General features: G+C 32.4%; 1 protein-coding gene across 1 annotated transcript; it reads left to right on the forward strand.

Moving 5' to 3' along the window:
- Positions 1–5283: 5283 nt before the first annotated feature.
- LOC114273228 (uncharacterized) lies at positions 5284–18465 on the forward strand. The gene is made up of 3 exons (XM_028214996.2): positions 5284–5446; positions 9934–10343; positions 17845–18465. The coding sequence occupies exons 1-3, from the start codon at positions 5284–5286 to the stop codon at positions 18463–18465; spliced, it is 1194 nt and encodes a 397-aa protein (XP_028070797.2).
- Positions 18466–20216: the final 1751 nt, after the last annotated feature.

The raw sequence follows: 20216 nt of genomic DNA on the forward strand, positions 1-20216 counted from the left end.
ATGTGTATGGATCCCACACTCACGTAAGAGATTTGGTAGAAAATTTGATAATTTATTTGGGGTCTCTGTCATAATTCTTTCTTTATTTATTATTTTTAATGACTAGTTTTTAAGATTGGGTCGGGACTTTCTCCAGTCCAGATTTGGGACAATCTGGCCCAGTTCGGTCAATTGGGCCTACTTTTGGATTCATTTTCGATAATCAGAACTATTCACATTTTAGGATTTATTGAGTACATCATTCTTGTAAAATCACATCAATCGGATAACAGATACTATGTACCCGGATCACTTTTGTCTTGAAAAAATGGACGATTAAAAAATTAATAGTTCATAAAAAAGTTATCCAAATACATAGTATCCGTTATCCGATTGACATGATTTTTACAAAGATAATGTACTCAACAAATTCTAAAATTTGAACGGTTTAAATTATTAAAAAAGGATCCAAAAATAAACCCAATGAACCAGACTGAACCCTCCACCATCTGGACTGGAGGCAAGCTGAGCCTTTAAGATTAGATCATGGAAAATGGCTCTCTAGTCCAAGTATTGAATGAGGGAACAGTTCAAGATTGTGTCATCTCGACATTTTTTTATAAATAAAAAATTTATATTTATCTACCCATTAACTCATTAAACATTAGGTCGAGTTTTTTTCACTCATATCTAATATAGTTTATAAGTATATGAATACAATTTGAACTATTAATCTATAAAAATTACCGATGTCACAAATATCAGATCTCCAAAGTGGACACAAACGATCGGCTCTAGATCACGGCTTTATTACCTAACATTTCACAATTATATACTGTCACAATGCACTAAATATGTTTTTATTATATATGTTCCTTTCTACGAATTTTAAAATCCACCCCAACGTTATGATATATACCCAATATGTGTTCTAGTTAATAAATGTGAAACAAAAGAAGATGATTTCCCAGGTACTATAAGAACACTTGTAGTGTTTATCCAAAGACCAGCTTGAAGATCATTTTGAGCTCGATCTTCGCCATGGAAATTGTTTGAAAAGGTCAATTTTTACTCTTTCATGCTTTCTATATTTTTCCTTTCCAATTAAATGTAAGCAAGCCAAATCGAACCGAAAACTAGATTGTTTAAATGTGGTTTGAAAACTTAAGGAGTTTTAAATGTGTTCAAGTTGGGTTTGTTTACATAGAGAACTGATTTTGAATAAATTTTTAATCAACCGAATACAAGCTAAGTTCGAATCACTTGATTTTTTTTATGGTGTATATAAACTTATTGAGTCGAGTAGTAGATTGTTCAAACTTGACTTGAAAACTTAACAACTTTTAAAATGTATTTAAGTTTGATTTATTTACCTATCGAGCTGATCTCGAATGAAATTTAACTAGTCAAACTTGAATAGCTTAGTTTGTTTAACAACCCTCATTAATATTTAAAGGGTTAGTTACAGAGGTTACTCAAGAGGTGGGAAGCTTAAGGCTGAGTTTAGATCTAGATTTGAAGAGAAATTTGTGTAGAGAAAAAAAAGAGAGAAATGGAGAAATTAAATGAATGAAAATATTCTCATTTTTTTCTTCTTTCCATCGTATCTGAATTCTAAATCTAAACACAACTTATATGTTCGTATATATATAAAATAAAATAAAAATTATTGATCAAAATTGGGCTCTCATTAATTTTTTTTTTTTACCTTAGGTCTCAAATAGGCTTTAGCTGCCTTTCGTTACTTGGATTAATATGCAATTTGTTTATTTTAATTCTTAATCTTTTAATTTTTTTCACTTTAGTCTTCAAAATACATGATCTATTACACTTTAATCAGTGACATGAGCGCCTTTCAAAATCAATAATTGGATAAGAAATATTTTTGAAATTTTACACAGCCTCGGCAAAATCAAAAGGATAGTTAAAACCCTTACCCACTCTGGTGCCTCACGATATTTTTTCTCACACCCTTTAGACCATCTCTAATGGTTTATCAAATCCATCATCAAATTTAAATTTGATAAAAAAAAACTTATTTTTTACTTCTCCAATGATTCATTAAATCAATAATTTCTCAAATCTTTCATCAAATTGAGGACCAATGTCATTTTCATCAAATCATTGTTCATTACCGTTAGATTTTTACTACCAGATGTCCCTTCGGATGACCACTTTAAGGCAAAAATTTGTAAAAAAATTACACTGGCCGATCAACCGGCTGGTTGCCCACCTGGTCTCATCAAATCACTGTTCATTGCTATTGGATTTTCACTACTAGATGTCCCCCCGGATGACCACTCAAGGTAAAAATTTATAAAAAAATTATACTGGTCGATCAACCAGCAGGTCGTCTGCCTGGTCGTCTACCCGATCAACCGGTGGTTTGATGAAATTTCAAAACCCTCCGTTGGAGTACTTGATATTAAAGGAAGCTTTTATTCAAATTTGTTGAAAAAAAAAAAAGAAAAAAAAAGATGCGCCATTAGAAATGCCCTTACATCTCTATTTTTTCTCATTTCAATCTCACCAAAACCTATAGCCCATGTGACCATTTATAATAGTCCATCCATAACAACTATAGTTTCATACAATTAGATTATAAAAATTTACACATATATTAGGTGTTTGTTTGGTTTGATTTTTTTAAAAAAAAATTTAAATGAGTTTTCATTTATTTTTATTGAATTTTTTTTATATCTTAATCAATTATTTGTACTTTTTAGGTGTATATGAGAAGTAAATTAAATTAGCTAAAATATTAAAAAAAATACTAAAAATAGATGAAATTTTTTGCATTTTCGTTTATTTTCATGTAAATTTTTAAAATATTTTAATTTTTTTTTTTTACTTTTTAGTTACATCTAATCTTTGATGGTTTCACAAAATGAAAATTTTAATTAAAATATAAAAAATAGTTCAATAAAAACAAACAAAAAATCGTTTAAAAATAACAGTAATGATGGAGACTCCCACAAAACACAACCCTACAACTTCTAAAATGATCTGAACCATTCATGTCATTGTTAGAGATAGAAAAAAAAAATTAAACACATCAATGATCAATACATTAGTGGGGGTCATAAGAGTCATGAGGGTCCTTTTTTGTGGGGGTCTCAAACATTTTCCTAAAAATAATTTATGAGAATTCGCTCTCTACTATCCTAACAAGTTACAGCTGTTTCATCATTTTGTGGATTGGTAGTATTGTTTTGAAAATGTTAGCAACAAAATGAAAAATAATAATAATAATAATAATAATAATAATAATAATAATAATAAATAAAGGTCAAAATACACACACACACACACACACAAAAAATTGATGAACACTTAAAGGGGCAAAAGTGTAATTTAGCTTTTCAACAGAATGGCAGATGGAAGGGCTGAAATTGCACTGACAATAGAAAGCAATCCAACAGTGACTGAGAATGAAAGGGCTGAAATTGAACAGACAGTAGAAGAAACCGATCCAACAGTGACCGAGGATGCATCACTTTCCTTATATTTAAGATGCCGTATGAACTTTCTCCTCCACTCATTTTTGTATCATTTTTTTCATGGAATTTTGATGGATAATTTGGAAAATAAAATGAAATTTCCTCTTTTAATGTTCATATGTTAGCTATTTATATAATTATATTGATTTGGTGGTACTAAATGCAATAATTAGTATATCAATCATTGTACTTATGATATTACTATTTCAAAATTATAATCTCACCTATTATATAAATTACAAAGACCTAAAATTTATAAAATTATACTATATCATCCGTTAGTACACTAATTTATATACTAATTGATGTATATAATATTATTCTTATTGATGTATTTGAATTAGGTGTGGTGTTCGGAATCTACTAGAATTTATTATGTATAATGTTTTAATTACTGTATAAGATTAAGATTTGAATAAAGCTATACATATCAATGAATACACTAATTAGTGTACTAATAGATGATGTGACATAATTTTATTAGTTTTGAGTATTTGTAATTTTTATAATAGGTGGTTTTATAGTTTTAAAGTTGTAATATTATAGTATGTGTTAATACACTAATTGATATACCAATTGGTACGTGTAATACCATTGTTAAGGTTTTTGGGGTTAATTCTAACTTCCATGCATGAATGAAGCTTATACAAAGGAGGCAATTAATGAGTACTACATGCAATGTGTGCCTCTATACAACGCTGCAATGGAAGGAGTCTGGGAAGCAGCCAATTCCATCATCAAAAAACATCCGACAGTGGTCCGAGCTCGAATCACTGAGGGATGGGAAACAGCACTCCACATTGCCACCACAAGAAAACACATCCATTTTGTGAAGGAACTGGTTGCCAAGATGACTCAATCAGAGTTAGAAATGACTAATAAAAAAGGATGCACTGCCCTCTGCTTTGCCGCTTTAGACGGCACGGTGGCTATTGCGAAGGTGATGGTCGACAAAAATGACAAGCTACCGGACATATGCGGCAACAATGGAGTGAATCCTCTCTATATGGCTGCTCTATCAGGGAAGAGAGACATGGTTCAGTTTCTTTATGAGCGTACTAAAGTTAGAGATTGGAATTGGTGTGAGAAGGTTAAGCTTCTCAATACTTGTATCAGTACTTGCTTGCTGGGTAAGTCATGTTTATCTGAATTTAAGAAGGGATTTAACAAAAAAAAAAAAAAAACACAATAGATTGATGAATGAAATATAATTATATTTTACACAGCTTAAACAATTGTGTTAATAACACTAAAAGGAAACACAAATGTCATGTTTAACAATTAGCTAAAATAGTAAAAAAATTAAAAAGCTTACATGTCTTTTTTTTAAAGACCACCCTCCTCTATGGATTGAACAATGTTGTTTGGCTGTGAGATTTATTATGGATTTTGTTTTGATAATTTGAACTGATTATTTTGTCGAACATTTCGTGTATAATCTTCCCACACAAAAATTAGATTAATTCAATAATCGTAATCTATTCAATTTATTGTGTTTGTTATCAAAAAATGAATAGTTTATTTTAAAAAGTACACCTACATTTATTTTTAGTGACAAATAAAATATATTAAATATGTTACGATTATCGGATCTGAAACAGCTAATCCTCCCAGACTAGTATGATATTGTACCCCCAGACTAGTATGATATTGTACCCTTTAAAATTAGACAAAAATCCGAAATTAGCCTTTCACATTTAAAAGGTCTCATAATAGTTTAATGAAATTAGTTCACTTATATAATAAAACTATAACCCCTCACAAAGCGATATGAAATAGTGCTATCAATCTAATTTAAAATACAATGACTCATTTTGCAGATACAGCGTTGACGTTGATAGACGAGTACCCAACATTAACGGTGGCTAAAGATCGTAATAGTGAGACAGCATTACACGTGCTAGCTCGTAAGCCTTCTATTTTTGCTGCCAGAAATCACCCTGGAATATGGAGCAGTTTCATCAAATGTTAGTTTCTCTCAATCTCACTGTTTTACTTTATGATCTTTTTCATACTATATCACTATCCTCCATATTTTAACCTACTTTATTTTACAAGTCGCATTTTAAGTTCACAATAATAATTCAAATTATTCATTTTATAAATCTCTTAATAAAAATTATCTACACAAAAATTCAATTTCATTAGATATCATTAAACATGTAAATAAAATATATTTTACTGTGTGAGTCCAAAATAAGACCTATAAAATAAAAAGCAGTGCTTCTTAAACCCCAGTGGGGGGTGATCCCCAGCACCCCCACATACACGTGGAGGGCAGTGAGAGGAAGACCACAAAAAAAAAAAAAAAAAAATTTCAACCAATCAAAAATTAGTGGTGGTGGTGGGGTCACCCCCACTGGGGTCTAAGTCATTTTTCTAAAATAAAGGATAAATTATAAATACACCCTCTGAGGTTTGCTTAAAGTTCAGATTGCACATGTAATTTAAAAAATTACAAATACCCCCTTGTTAAAAAAATTTATTTAAAAAAATTAACTAAAAAAAAGAAATTCATAATTACTCTCCTATACAATGATAAAATTACCTAAATTATTAATTGATACATATTTACAACATCATTAAAAACTGTTAATTGACTTGATGATTTATTAATAAAATGGGCGATTTATTATGAAAATAGAAATCTCATGGGATGAAATGTAATTTTTAGAACTACAGAGAACAATTTATATTTTAATCAAATCCTAGGTTGTATTTATAATTTATCCTAAAATAAATATGATGAAATATGAAAAAGAATAATTCTACACATTCTTATAATCTTACTAAAAAGATAATTGGTCAAATGCAATTGATTATCAAAATAATAATAATAATATTTAAATCTCCAATAATATTTAGACAGAGATATTTTTAGGACCGGCTCCTCTCCACTGGAGAGGAGTGTTGGGCATTGGTAGACCTTGATTTGGGCCCATGATGATAATTCAAATTGTTCAATGTATAGAATCGGGAGTATATTATTTTTTGTAAAAAATCACGCTGATTGGATATCAATAACTACTTAATCATATCACATTTTCAAATATAATTTTCAAAGTAAATTGCGACATAAATGTGATCGGATCAAGTAATTATCGATATCTAACTACTGTAATTTTTTACAGCAATTATGTATTCGACGAATTTTACACATTAAACAGTTTTAATTATCGGCATGGGCCCAAATTAAGGCCCACTAATGCCCAACACTCCTCACCAACTAGAGAGGAGTCATGTCCATACTTCTAATAAAATTGTTAGCAAGATCATAAATAAATATAATATTAATCGATGAAAGATGCTAATGTCGAGCAAAGCCATTCCCTTACCCATAAGACTAATGGATCCCACATAATATAAGAGAGAATTTTCAACCGTCTAACTTCATATTGTATTTTAAATGCTAAATACACTTATTAGTCCTTACGATTTTTTCACGATTGCATTTGAGTTCTCCTATTTCTAATTTCATCAATTTAAATTTTATATTTTCAATTGGATTTCAATGTAATTTATTCATCAGTTGTCGTTAGTACTTTGAATAGAGAAAATAGTTTGTACCAAATTACACTACAACATATATAGTTTTTAGAGATCAAATGTTTTGGTTTTTAAAAGTAAAAATTTTGTTGCAAAAAATATTTATAGACAAATTTTCATCGTCATGAGAATAGTCGCTAAAATGTGGTATTGAAAAGTCAAAAACAAGACTTTTAGGGACAAAATGATTTGGCATCAAAATGGTTTCTTTTTTTAGACAAAAAATTTGGACCCAAAAAGATAATAATCTATCACTAATGTCTAATTTTCATTGCTAGAAATATAATAACGACACTTTCGCAATAAAAATATTTGGTGCCAAAAAAATAATTTTGTCCGTAAATTTTAGTCTCTAAAACCTTAATTTTTTTTGTAGTGTTAGAGGATAAAAGTGAAATTTAAAATAAAATCAATTAAAAACTATAAAGATCATTGATGTAATTTATTTATTTTTATTTCTTAGATAAGAATTGCTAAAATGTCCACATGAATTGCATGTTGTTGTTATTTATTTATTTATTTTAATCTAAAATGTTATCGTGCATGTTGTTGTTATTTATTTATTTATTTTAATCTAAAATGTTATCGTGATGGTGGAACCGTATTGAAAGACAATTGAAAGCGTGGGGTTTAAATTAATAAAATTAAAATTATAAATTCAAAATAAAACCTCACTCAAGCTAAAAGGACCAATTCTGTAATTTATCTATTCTTTTTATTTAGAAATCCAATATTAATTTGTGAGTAAATCCTGCCATCTTTGTTCGTTGATTATCTTCTCTTTCAACTACAACCACTTTTTTAAGTGTGTGAATAATATGGGTGTATTTGGTAACGTTTACGTTTTCAGTTTATGTTTATAAAAATTTTATAAACTGGTTTTTGTTTATTTTTTGTTTATTTTTAGAAAAACATAAACTACAAATGCGTTTGGTAATTGACAAAATGTTTAAAAAAATTTAAAAATATAAAAAAGAGTGAGGAATGGCAAGTGGTGGCAAGTGACTGCGGAAGACGGTGGTGGAAAGTGATGACGGTGGGTGGTGGGTGGGTGGTGGTGGGTGGGTGGGTGGGTGACGGATGGCAGGTGGTGGGTGGTAGCGAGTGGGTGGTGGTGGTGGTGGTGGTGGTGGCGGGTGGGTGGTGGATGGCGAGTGGGTGGTGGTGGCGGGTGGTGGTGGTGGTAGGTGGGTGGGTGGGTGACGGTGGCGGATGGTAGGTGGTAGCGAGTGGTTGGTGGTGGTAGTGGGTGGGGGTGGGTGGCGGGTGGCGGGTGGTGGGTGGTGGTGGCGGGTGGGTGGTAGGTGGGTGGTGGTGGTGGTGGCGGCGGCGAGGGGTGGGTGGTGGTGGTGAGTGGGTGGTTGGTGGTGGTTGGTGGGTGGTGGTGGCGGGTGGTGGGTGGTGAGTGGTGGTGGCAGGTGGTGGTGGGGGGTGGGTGGTGGGGCAGAAGACGGTGGTGGAAAATGGTGACAGGTGGTGGCTAGTGTTGGGTGGTAAAAAAAAAAAAAACTCAAACTCAAAACGGAAAAACATTTTTTGTATTTTCATTTTTTGGCCAAATTTATAAACTGAGACCACTAATTTATAAATTAAAAATTTTACCAAACAAGTTTTTATCTGAGTTTTTTAAATTTTTGTAAATATAAACAGAAAACAGAAAACGTAAGTATTACCAAACGACACCTATATAAAATGTGGTTAGTCTAAATATGTAAATCTTATATTTAAAAAGTGTAATGACCTCACTTAAAATGATAAATTCTACTATTCTCAACTAATCAAAATGTGTGTGAATAAAATTGAACTCCCAATTTATCATTTAACTGGACTTTGATACCAAATTGTTTGGTTTTTGAATAAAAGTTTTACTAATATAATTCTAAGGATTGTCCATAAATACCATAAAAGATTAAATCATTTGAAAAGTGAGGGCTCTACTTCTTACTCTCAGTTTGTTTAGGTAGAAAATATTTTTAAATGAAAAATACTTTCTATGTTTGGTAATGATAGTGGTGAAACGGAGGTGGAAGTGGATGGGGTGGCATCGTGGTGGGGCGGCGGTAGCAATGATAGTGATGATGGTGGTGGTGTAGTGCTGGAGGCAAGATTGACAATAATAGTGTGGTGATATTGGTAAGACTTTAGTTCAGAAAATGTTTTTTATATTTTAAAAGTAGAAAATATTTTTCGCCCATATAAGGTTATTTTTTTTGTTAACCATAAAAAATATTTTTTGTTGATTTTCGTTTTTCATTGTATCAAACACTAGAAAATATAAAAATATATTTTTTCAAAAATATTTTTCGTCCAAAGAAACGGAACGTAAATATAAAGATTATTGACAATTTATTTCCTATTATCAAGCTTTATTGTGTTATTTAGGTTGATTATTGGACTAACGGATTGAGAGTTTCTTTTTTATTATGAAACTCACACTTTTAAACCCACTGTTTCACGTACAATAATATGGTGAGAGAATTGGATCTCATGTTATTAAGTGTATAACAAATTAATAGTTAACACATAATATCACATTATTATGAATGCATTTATAAATTATTTATTTATTTATCTCATACATTTTAAAGAGGTATTGGACTTGGCGTTGAGGTTATGTCTTTATTATATTATGATTATCCGATTGTAACACTTTATATTATAAATACTTCAATCGATTGGAAGAAGAAAAGAAAAACAAACAAACAAACAAATAAACAAAAAAATCACTGCTTACTCACAAAGTTAGTGGACCTCAGGCTTACCAAGCATACATACTGTGGTTTATTTGGTATTGCCTGGAATTATTCATTTTTCACACCATTTTTGATCTTTTACCATAAACAATCGTCACATGATTTTCTGTAGAATTTTATAGTCTATTAACCAAATTAACTGATCTTTTTTCAAGGTAAAAATTCAACGCAAACTCTTGCACTTAAGCTAACAGACTGCCTCATAAAAAACATTTTCCATCTTGATAACCTGGACATCACAAACATAATCGAAGAGGCACCAAAACTACTGTTTGCGGCCGCGTATTCGGGAAATACAGAGTTCTTGATTAGGCTTCTGCAAAGTTTTCCGGACCTCATATGGACATCCGATCAAGAAAATCAAACCATATTCCATGTCGCGGTTCGAAAGCGGGATGAGAAAATCTTCAAGCTGCTACACGAGATTGGCTCGGCTGGAAAAGTGATAGCTACCAAAAGGGACATGGATGACAATAACATGCTGCACTTAGCAGCTAACTTTGCACCTCCATGTAACATATCAGGAGCTGCCCTTCAGATGCAAAATGAGATATTATGGTTCAAGGTATATACTCCCTCCCTCTATCTATCTATCTATCTATCTATATATATATATATATATTTATACTAGCAGCAGATGCATGTGCAATTCAAATAAACAAAAATAAAATAAAAACTCGTTTTATATGGTGTTCCACTCAAGTATAAGAGTCTTCTTTACCAAATTTAGAAATTTGAAGAAAAAGAAATTAAATTCATAACTACCTGGGTAGCTGGCAAAAAAAAAAAAAAAACTGAATGTAGTTATTAGGGTATACTCAGGGCTTCTCTTTATAATAATAGTATACAAAATAAAAAAATAATACTGAATAATGGCACAACTGCTGCTGCAAGGGCTCTTATGGGCATTTTTGGGAAAAAAAATTATCTGTGACATAATTACCAACTCATGAAATTGTGAAATGTATGATTGGATTTGAAACGTGAAAAGATTAAGATTGTGAAATGTATGTTTGGATTCAGAATTTGAAAGAAAAAAAAAAAACCGAAAAGACCTCTTGTGGCTTGTGGTTCTTGTGGGTATTTTTGGGGAAAAAAAGATTAACACTGACTGTGGTAGGGGCGGAGGAAGGGGGGGTCAGGGGTTCCTGCCCTGTTACTTTCCTAGGATTGTTAGGATATAGATATGATTTTAAATTTTTTTTTGTTTTTGTTTTTTCTTTTTTGGATCAATAAAAAAGAGACTTCTATTGATGAAGATAAATAATACAAAGTAGAAGAGCATTACCTCGATTGGGGGGGGGGGGGGGGGGGGGTGTTGGGTGTCATCAAAGCAAAGCTTTTTGAAAAATTTAAAAATTTTCTAGATGTTGATTTGTGATTATGTATCAATTTTAAGCAATATATAACAATCCTAATCAAACAATCAAGACAAATCGACACAACGATTTTACGTGGAAAAATCACAATTGGACACCTCCAATTGTGATAAAAAATCACGGGCAACAGCCACAAAACAATCCACTAAGAAGATATAAAGGAATTACACAGGTATATTCTCAATTACCTAGCGAATCCACGCCCGAATTGAACCAACCTCTATGTGCCTCTTCCAACCCCGTCTTCACCTCAGAATTGTCTTGACGATGAGCCACTTCGGAATCCACCAAAGCTTCAGGCTCGAATTCTTTAGAATCCATCGAAGAACAACTTTCTCTTTTGAGTAGAATAAACAAACAAACATTTGATGTATGCTTCTTAAATCATGAGTTGAATACTCAATGAAAACATCAAAGAAAACTAGCAAAAAATCCTCAGATATAAACCTTAGAATCCAAAAAGAAGATCTGGGGGACTTGTCTAAGTTTTGGGAGAAAACCAACTACTTATAGAAAACCAAAGTAATCCTAGTTTTGGAAGAAAACCAATTCCTTATAGAAATCCAAGAATCTGTGTTCGCGCGGTCCGCTCGAGCGTGGGAATTTCCGCTCGAGCGAAGGCTTCAAAATTGTGTGATTCATATAGGCTTCACGCTCGAGCGGAAGTTTCCACGCTCGAGCGTCGAATCACACCATCCAGTACTTTTTCAGGCGAAATAGAGATGCTGTGAGCTTGCAATCCCCGCTCGAGCGGGTCGACCAAAATTGGAAAATCTGGAAAACTTGATCCTGTTACAACCTGGGTTTTGATCCATGGAAATTGACAAAGGCACGATTCGGGTTGGATTCGCATCTAATAAACTCATAGCCTCACTGAAATAAAAGTTACGAAAATGAATACAACTGAAAGGAGTTTTGTCAAACGGGGTTGCCAAGAATAAAACCTAACAATCTCTCCCTTTGGCAATGCCGTGACAAAACACACCTAACAAATAAAATCCTAAACACCCCAACCCATTACAGCCAACAAAAGCCAACTTCTTTCTCAAGGTCATGATCTACAAAACAGTTATTAGTAACCACAATCTCCAAAACAACTATTAGTCCCACAAGAGTATATGAAAAAGCAATAGACATATGACACGATTATCTTGAAACACGGGATGGAAAACATGAATAGATGAAAACTACGACTCATGAAAAACAACTCTCAATCAACAAAAGCAAGATCATAAACCAACCCAAGTCAAGATGAACCAAACTCTCCCTCACTAAAAGCAACCACAAACACTGAAAACAGTGGACAAGAAGAAAACGACAAAAATAATATGGTAGAGCAAGCAAGAAATTTCAGATTAGTACCTTAAAACACACAAGACTATCCAAGAAGCACAATTACTAGTAAACACAATGTGCACAGTTTGTAGAAGATTCCTCATGAAAGAAAGTGATGTATTATGAAAAGCATAGATCCCATGAGAAAAGTGTATGTGTGACTCTCGGAGTTCGACAAACACTAGATTCAATCCTAGTAGTGATCTGAAAGTTGGACCTCTAGCAAGAGAATCTAAGCACAACACAGGAAAGTCAAACCACTAGGAATCAAGGGGTATTTGGTGAGTAAAGGCGGAGGCTCCCCCTCAATTAATGAATCTTTTCTTCTTCTTCTTCTTCTTTTTTTTTTTTTTTTTTTGGCATATTTTTTCTTCTTCTCTTTCTCTTTCTTTTTCTTTTTCTTTTTCTTTTTCTTTTGCACACTCATTGGCGGCTGACACGCTCAAGAGTATGGAAACCGAACCAGAGAAGCATGGATATAATAAGGATGGCCTGGTTGGTGTCTCTGAGGTAGCCTTTTCCTCATGGCTAGACTACAAAGAATAGAGGGGAAAGCCGTGAAGATGCAAAAAGATGGAAGATGGTTAAGAGACTCAACATCACCTATGATATGCTAGTATAGGTCAATTCCTCTAGAAAAGTAAAAGATCAATGACAGAAATCCATAGAGAAAAAATAATCACTAAGGCGGAAGACTCCAAAATTTGCTAATCCAAGAGTGTGTACAGAATGAGACATACTAATCAAAAAACACAGACTCCAAAATGAGTAATGACCACAGAAAGCACACATATATTAACATGTAATGGATATTCTCATCAATTCCAATATGCACCAAGGACCACTCAAAAATTTCAAGCTTGCAAAACCATATTAAGAAAATCTTTTTGGGATTTTTTTTTTCAAAAATAAAGCAAGACAAAAAAATGAACAAGCACACATGTAATGACAAAAAAAACACATAGAAATCCAAAAACTAAAATGACAAGACAAATTAACACAAGTCAAGTTTTCTCACCCAAACTGCTTTAGTACGAACAAAGTTGTGAGAATTGTAGTTCTTTTGTGGTGTCTTGACGTTGTGGTTCCTTTCCCCTGCAATGGGAACCCGTCTCGACTTGGCTTCCAACTTTCAATTTTTAGGTCTAGGCAAATACACTCTCCCATGCAACTTATAACAATAAGGGCGAATATGACCATGCACACCACAATGATGACAAATAAAAACAGGGTGTACCTTCTTTTCTTTTACCTTACAAACTCTAAGAAGTTTGAGAAGTCCATCCTTATGTTGAATTTTTTGTTCTCCCTTTCCTTGAGTTCTTGTATCATGAGATGTTGAAGCACTCTATTTTTGCTCTTTCTTACCACCAAAGCCAATGTCACTCTTGTCTGAACAAATTTGTTAAGACCCAATAATATTGTTCAAAGTCTTTGATCATTTGTTCCAAAGACCAATGGTAGCCATAGCACACTTAAGTTCTTCCTCTTTCTTGATCATTAGTTCTTCCAAAGCAACTTGAGACATCTCGAGAGTTTCAATTTTTTCTTCATATGTTGCATATATTTGCTGAAGCTCATTCCTCTCTGTCTCTCAAGTCAAGAGTTTTGCACAAAAAGCTTGTCGATCATTAGAAATCTTGATGGCATCAAGCCTAGCCTCGAAAATCTCCTCCTTTAGTTTGACATTCTCATTTTCACATGCTGTGAGTTTCATAGTGAGTTTGTCATTCAATTTGGATAACTTATGAGATTCCTTATACAACTTTTCATAAGCTTGCTCAAGCTCTTCATCATCACTTCCCGAGGATTCATCATCAGTGGTATTGTCAACCGGGCTCTTCGAATACTCTGTTTGTCCTTCAGTTTCAGAAGCCACCATGAAAGTAAGGAATTGTTTATGTCCCTCTTCGCCTTGATCTTCATTGTCACTTTCATCTTCATCAGATTCTGATTCATCATCCCAAGTGATGGCCAAGGCTTTCTTCTTCTTCAAACGAGTGGGGCATTCTGAAGCAAAGTGGCCAAATTCTTGGCATTCATAGCATTGGATTCTTTCAGAGTTCCCTTGTATCTTTCCTTTCTCCTTCTTGACTATAGGATTAACTTTGAGTTTATCTTTGCCTTTAGATTTATGAGTAGATTTCAAAAGTTTAGGATTCTTTTTCAGAAAAGATTTTTTAAATTGTTTTATAAAAGCATCTGTAATCTTGGAATCAATCTCATAATCCTCATCAGAATCCTCTCCAACTCTATGAGCACTACTAAAAGCAATATCTTTTTGTTTCTTTTTGAAATTCCTATGTGTCTCATAAGTTTGGAGATTTCCAACCAACTGATCCAGCTTGAGGTTGGCAACATCTTGAGCCTTCTCAATAGTCGTAACTTTTGGTTGGAACCGATCGGGCAAGGATCTCAAAATTTTTCCCACAACTTTGGATTCTGGTATTTTTTCACCTAAATTGAAACTAGAATTTACAATGTCACTCAACTTCGCATAAAATTCATCAAATGTCTCACTATCTTTCATTGAAAGGTTTTCGAAACTAGACGTGAGCCTTTGAAGTTTTGAGCGTTTAACAGAAGGAGTGCCCTCATGAATAGTTTGTAAGATATCCCAAGCCTCTTTTGCGACTTCACAATTACAAATACGACTAAACTCTTCAGGTGTGACAGCGCAAAAGAGAGAATTGATAGCTTTACTATTCCAGCTACTATTTTGGTAATCAATTGTGTCCCACTTTTCAATTGGTTTGGGGAATGTTATTCCATCAACGATAATTGTTGGTTCGGTCCACCCATTCATGACAGATTGCCAAACTTTTTCATCTATTGATTTCAAAAACGATCTCATCTGAGCTTTCCAAAATGAATAATTGGATCCGTCAAGTAGAGGTGGTCGAACCATAGAATTTTCCTCACGAATTGAGTCCATTATCACAAATCAAACAAGATCTCTCTCTAACAGATTTGTAAAACAAAAAAAATAGAGCGACCTGCTCTGATACCAATTGAAAAATCTAGAAATCTCCTAGATGTTGATTTGTGATTATGTATCAATTTTAAGCAATATATAACAATCCCAATCAAACAATCAAGACAAATCGACACAACGATTTTACGTGGAAAAACCACAATTGGACACTTCCAATTGTGATAAAAAACCACGGGCAACAGCCACAAAACAATCCACTAAGAAGATATAAAGGAATTACACAGGTATACTCTCAATTACCTAGCGAATCCATGCCCGAATTGAACCAACCTCTATGTGCCTCTTCCAACCCCGTCTTCACCTCGGAATTGTCTTGACAATGAGCCACTCCGGAATCCACCAAAGCTTCAAGCTCGAATTCTTCAGAATCCACCGAAGAACAACTTTATCTTTTGAGTAGAATAAACAAACAAACCTTTGATGTATGCTTCTTAAATCATGAGTTGAATACTCAATGAAAACATCAAAGAAAACTAGCAAAAAATTCTCAGATATAAACCTTAGAATTCAAAAAGAAGACCTGGAGGACTTGTCCAAGTTTTGGGAGAAAACCAACTACTTATAGAAAACCAAAGTAATCCTAGTTTTGGAAGAAAACCAATTCCTTATAGAAATCCAAGAATCTGTGTTCGCGCGGTCCGCTCGAGCGTGGGAATTTCCGCTCGAGCGGAGGCTTCAAAATTGTGTGATTCATATAGGCTTCACGCTCGAGCGGAGGTTTCCACGCTCGAGCGTCGAATCACACCATCCAGTACTTTTTCAGGCGAAACAGAGATACTGTGAGCTTGCAATCCCCGCTCGAGCGGGACGACCAAAATTGAAAAATTTGGAAAACTTGATACTATTACAACCTCGGTTTTGATCCAGGAAAATTGACAAAGGCACGATTCGGGTTGAATTCGCATCTAATAAACTCATAGCCTCACTGAAATAAAAGGTGCGAAAACAAATACAACTGAAAGGAGTTTTGTCAAACGGGATTGACAAGAATAAAACCTAACACTTTCAAACCCTGACTAGGTTGGCATCTAGAAACAAACACAATCACATGATATGGGTGTGATTTATATGATGCATATGTTGCTTAATTGCATTTGGCCCCGCCAAACTTTTTTTTTTTTTTACTTATATACTATATTTTGTAGACGCAAGCACAATCACATGATATGGGTGTGATTTATATGATGCATGTGTTGCTTAACTGCATTTGACCCCACCAAACGTTTTTTTTTTTTTTACTTATATACTATATTTTGTAGAATAGCTATGAGTTTTTGTAATGTTAATACAAATTATTATAATTATGTTATGAATGGATGCACCAAAAAAAAAAAAAAGTTTTAGTTGCAAATTATTAAGATTATATAATGAACTATTATGATTATGTAATGAATATTAAAATATTGCATACTCTTATGGTGAAAACACTTATTAACTATTATAGTTTTGTTACTAATTATTGTAGTGGAGTTTTGAAAGGATATACGGTATGCATTTTTAAGAGCAGCACTGATTCAATGCCCTAAATTTGCACTACTAATGCCAGCTCTAATGAGCTGGCAAAAAAAAAAAAAAAAAAAAAAAAAAACAAACAAACAAACAAACAAACAGAGGCCAAACTATCACATTAGTAGTGGGTCCACGTCGGCGCCACGTCATTAGTACTTCATTAGTGATATTCAATTAGTGGTCTGAAGCATTTTTGTTTTAAGAGTGTGTACCATAGTTTTGCTTGTTTGATTTCCTAAAATAAAATTCAAGTATTTTCATCTTTCATTCAATTTTAAAATTTTGTGTACATGGTATGATGTGTAATTCATTACCATTCATGTACTATATAAAGTAGGTGATATTACTTCTCATGTACATTTTTCTAGCGGTAAATCACTGAAATTGAAGTTCATGGAATATATTTTTGTAATTATTTTTTAGTTTGGTTTTAAGTAATTTGTTGATTTTAGTTGTCTAAATTGAACTTGATTTGATTGCTTAGACTTAATTAATACTTAACTTTTAGACCCTCCAATGTTGTAATCTTGGCTCCGCCCCTAATGGTATGACATTTATTTAATGTTTTAAAGCAATTAAATCTAAGAAAACTGTAACAGCTTAAAGAGTTGCTTTTCAAGTCTATCTAATCCTGTAGATGTTAAAAATAATAATTTTTTTTTTAAGATTAAAAAAAAATCATCAAAAAAAAAAATGCTGAAAAGCAATTTCCAACTTGTTTAATTTGTGATTTTTTTTTTCTTCTATCTTCTTTATTTATTATTTAAAATTTTTCAGAGAGAGCATGCATCTTCAATTAAAGACTTTCTATTTGACATTTCATATCATGATTCATGACTACATGGTAGGAGGTGGAGAAGAATGTGCAACCTTTATATATAGAAATGAAAAATTCAGATGGCAAAACTCCGCAAGATTTATTCACTGAAAACCACAAAGAGCTGATCAAGGAAGCAAAACAATGGATGAAAGACATAGCCAATTCATCCATCATTTTCGCAACACTAATTGCCACCGTAATTTTCACAGCAGCCTTCACTGTACCGAGCGATACCAACAATAAATCTGATGTCCCAATTTCCCTCAAAAAAAGGCTCTTTGGGGTGCTTTCAATCTCAGAAGGAGTGGCACTATCTTTCTCAACAATCTCAATTCTGATGTTCTTGTCCATCCTCTCATCGCGCTATGCAGAAAGCGACTTTTTGAGGTCGCTTCCGCTCAAGCTGGTGCTGGGAATGATGACTCTGTTCATCTCGATGGCGGCGATGATGGTAGCATTTTGCACAACATTCTTTTTATATTATCAGCATGGTTTAATATGGATCAATGTTGTTTTCACCTTAATTGTTCCTGTGCTTGTTATGTATGTGTTGCTGAAATGTCCCCTTTTGTTGGACATTATTCGGTCAACTCACCGCACTCGCACTTTGTTTCGGCCTTGTAAACGTTTGTTTGATTCCCATGCTTGATGCCATGTTTGAATATGTGCAAAATAGTTGCCTATAAACTTCTTTTGTCTCATTGCTTTAATGAATAAAAATGTCTACATATTTATTTTGAATTTTACTTTAGAAGTGAGTGTGTATGACAGGTCTTATATTTAAATTAAATCTAAATAAGATGCTAACATTTTTTAGTAAAATTTTGAATAAATTTTTTAAAATTTGTACAGGAGTGACCATGAACAAAGTCAGGGAGTGACTAGGGTGGCCATGCCATGACCCCTAAACTTTTTGAAATTATAAATTAACTTTATATGTCATGAATAATTTTATATTATATATAGAATAACTTTAATATTAACCTCTTACATCAATGTTATTAATCCTGCACCGATATGGTCCAGGATATACTATTTTGATCAAAAATAGAAATACAAATACATTTGGTTCTAATTTTTTGAACTCAATTTTTAGAAAAATATTAGAGTTTTTGTTTGGTTAAGTCCAAAAATCAAAAAAAAATTCTGAAAATCCAATTTTTCAAACCATTTGGAATAAAGAAATTATGTCTTCAAACAATGGCCATTTTTTAACTCCAACAACCAAATAATGGCCATTTTTTTAAAAACATTTTTCAAAAACAAATTCTAAAAATTAACTAAACAAAATGGAACCAAGTGACTAGTTCCATCCCAGTGAAAATCTCGGATTGTTTTGCCTAGATTTAAAAATGGGGAAATAACAATTCAAATGAAGTTTGAAAAAAATAAAATAAAAATAGAACAGTGTGAAGTTTACAAATTTTAATAATTAAAATGTTAATTTATTTTTATAAAATTATAATTATTTTGGAAAGATTCTTCTATGTTTCCCTTAAAAAAATTTGCACTATTCCAAGCAGTTTCAGAAGATAAAGTACAATTTTGTTCCGGACGAGGATCCTTTTAATCTAGATTTTGGACTGGAAGGCGTTATTTGGGTCTATGAGAATTGTCACGTGTTTCGTTTCAATAATTTAAACCGTTCATTTTGTCAGGTATTTATTGTATTTCATCCACACAAAAATTAGGTCAATCTGATAATAGTAACTTATTAAATTTATTATTTTTGTCACTAAAAAAATGCATAATTTTATTTTTAAAAATACAATTGTTGTCTATTTTTTTGTAAAAAACTTGATAAATTGAACAAGTTACAGTTATCGGATCGACTTGACAAAATGAATAGTTTAAATTATTAAAATAGGATATGTGATAGGCCCCACAGGCTCAAACAACACCCTCTAGTCCAAAATCTGATATAGGTAGACTTATAAGCTTACTAGCAATCAGGCACACACGATGCATGTGCAAATTCGTAAGATAAATATTAGTTTCAAATAGTGTATTAAAAAAGAACTGAATATATAAATTTAAAAATAATAATAATTGAATATAAAAATAATTTTGACTAAATTCAATATTCTTAACACTTATACAGTCAAAGAAATTTAATAAACATGAACGGAAAAAATTGAATATGAAAATAATTAAATACAAGTTCAAAACTCTTAAAACATTTACAATAAAAGAGATTTGATAAACATGAAAAATTAAAAAACTAAAAAAAAAATTAAAAAGTCAAAGAAAATGCAAAAATATATGATTGTGTATATATATATATATATACATATCCTATAAAAGTCAAAGATAATGTAAAAGTATATGAGTGTGTTTACATATATTATATCAATCCTTGAAATTGACAAAAAAAAACTTCCTTTTTTTTTTTTTTTGGTT

The sequence above is a fragment of the Camellia sinensis genome, chromosome 9, assembly GCF_055761805.1.
Source record: "Camellia sinensis isolate YWXY chromosome 9, ASM5576180v1, whole genome shotgun sequence".
Taxonomy (NCBI): domain Eukaryota; kingdom Viridiplantae; phylum Streptophyta; class Magnoliopsida; order Ericales; family Theaceae; genus Camellia; species Camellia sinensis.

Coding starts and splice junctions, on each gene's coding strand:
- LOC114273228 (XM_028214996.2), top strand. CDS start 5,284: ATGACTCATTTTGCAGATACAGCGTTGACGTTGATAGACGAGTACCCA. Junction 5,447..9,933: donor ATGGAGCAGTTTCATCAAAT/GTTAGTTTCTCT, acceptor TCTTTTTTCAAG/GTAAAAATTCAACGCAAACT. Junction 10,344..17,844: donor ATGAGATATTATGGTTCAAG/GTATATACTCCC, acceptor ACTACATGGTAG/GAGGTGGAGAAGAATGTGCA.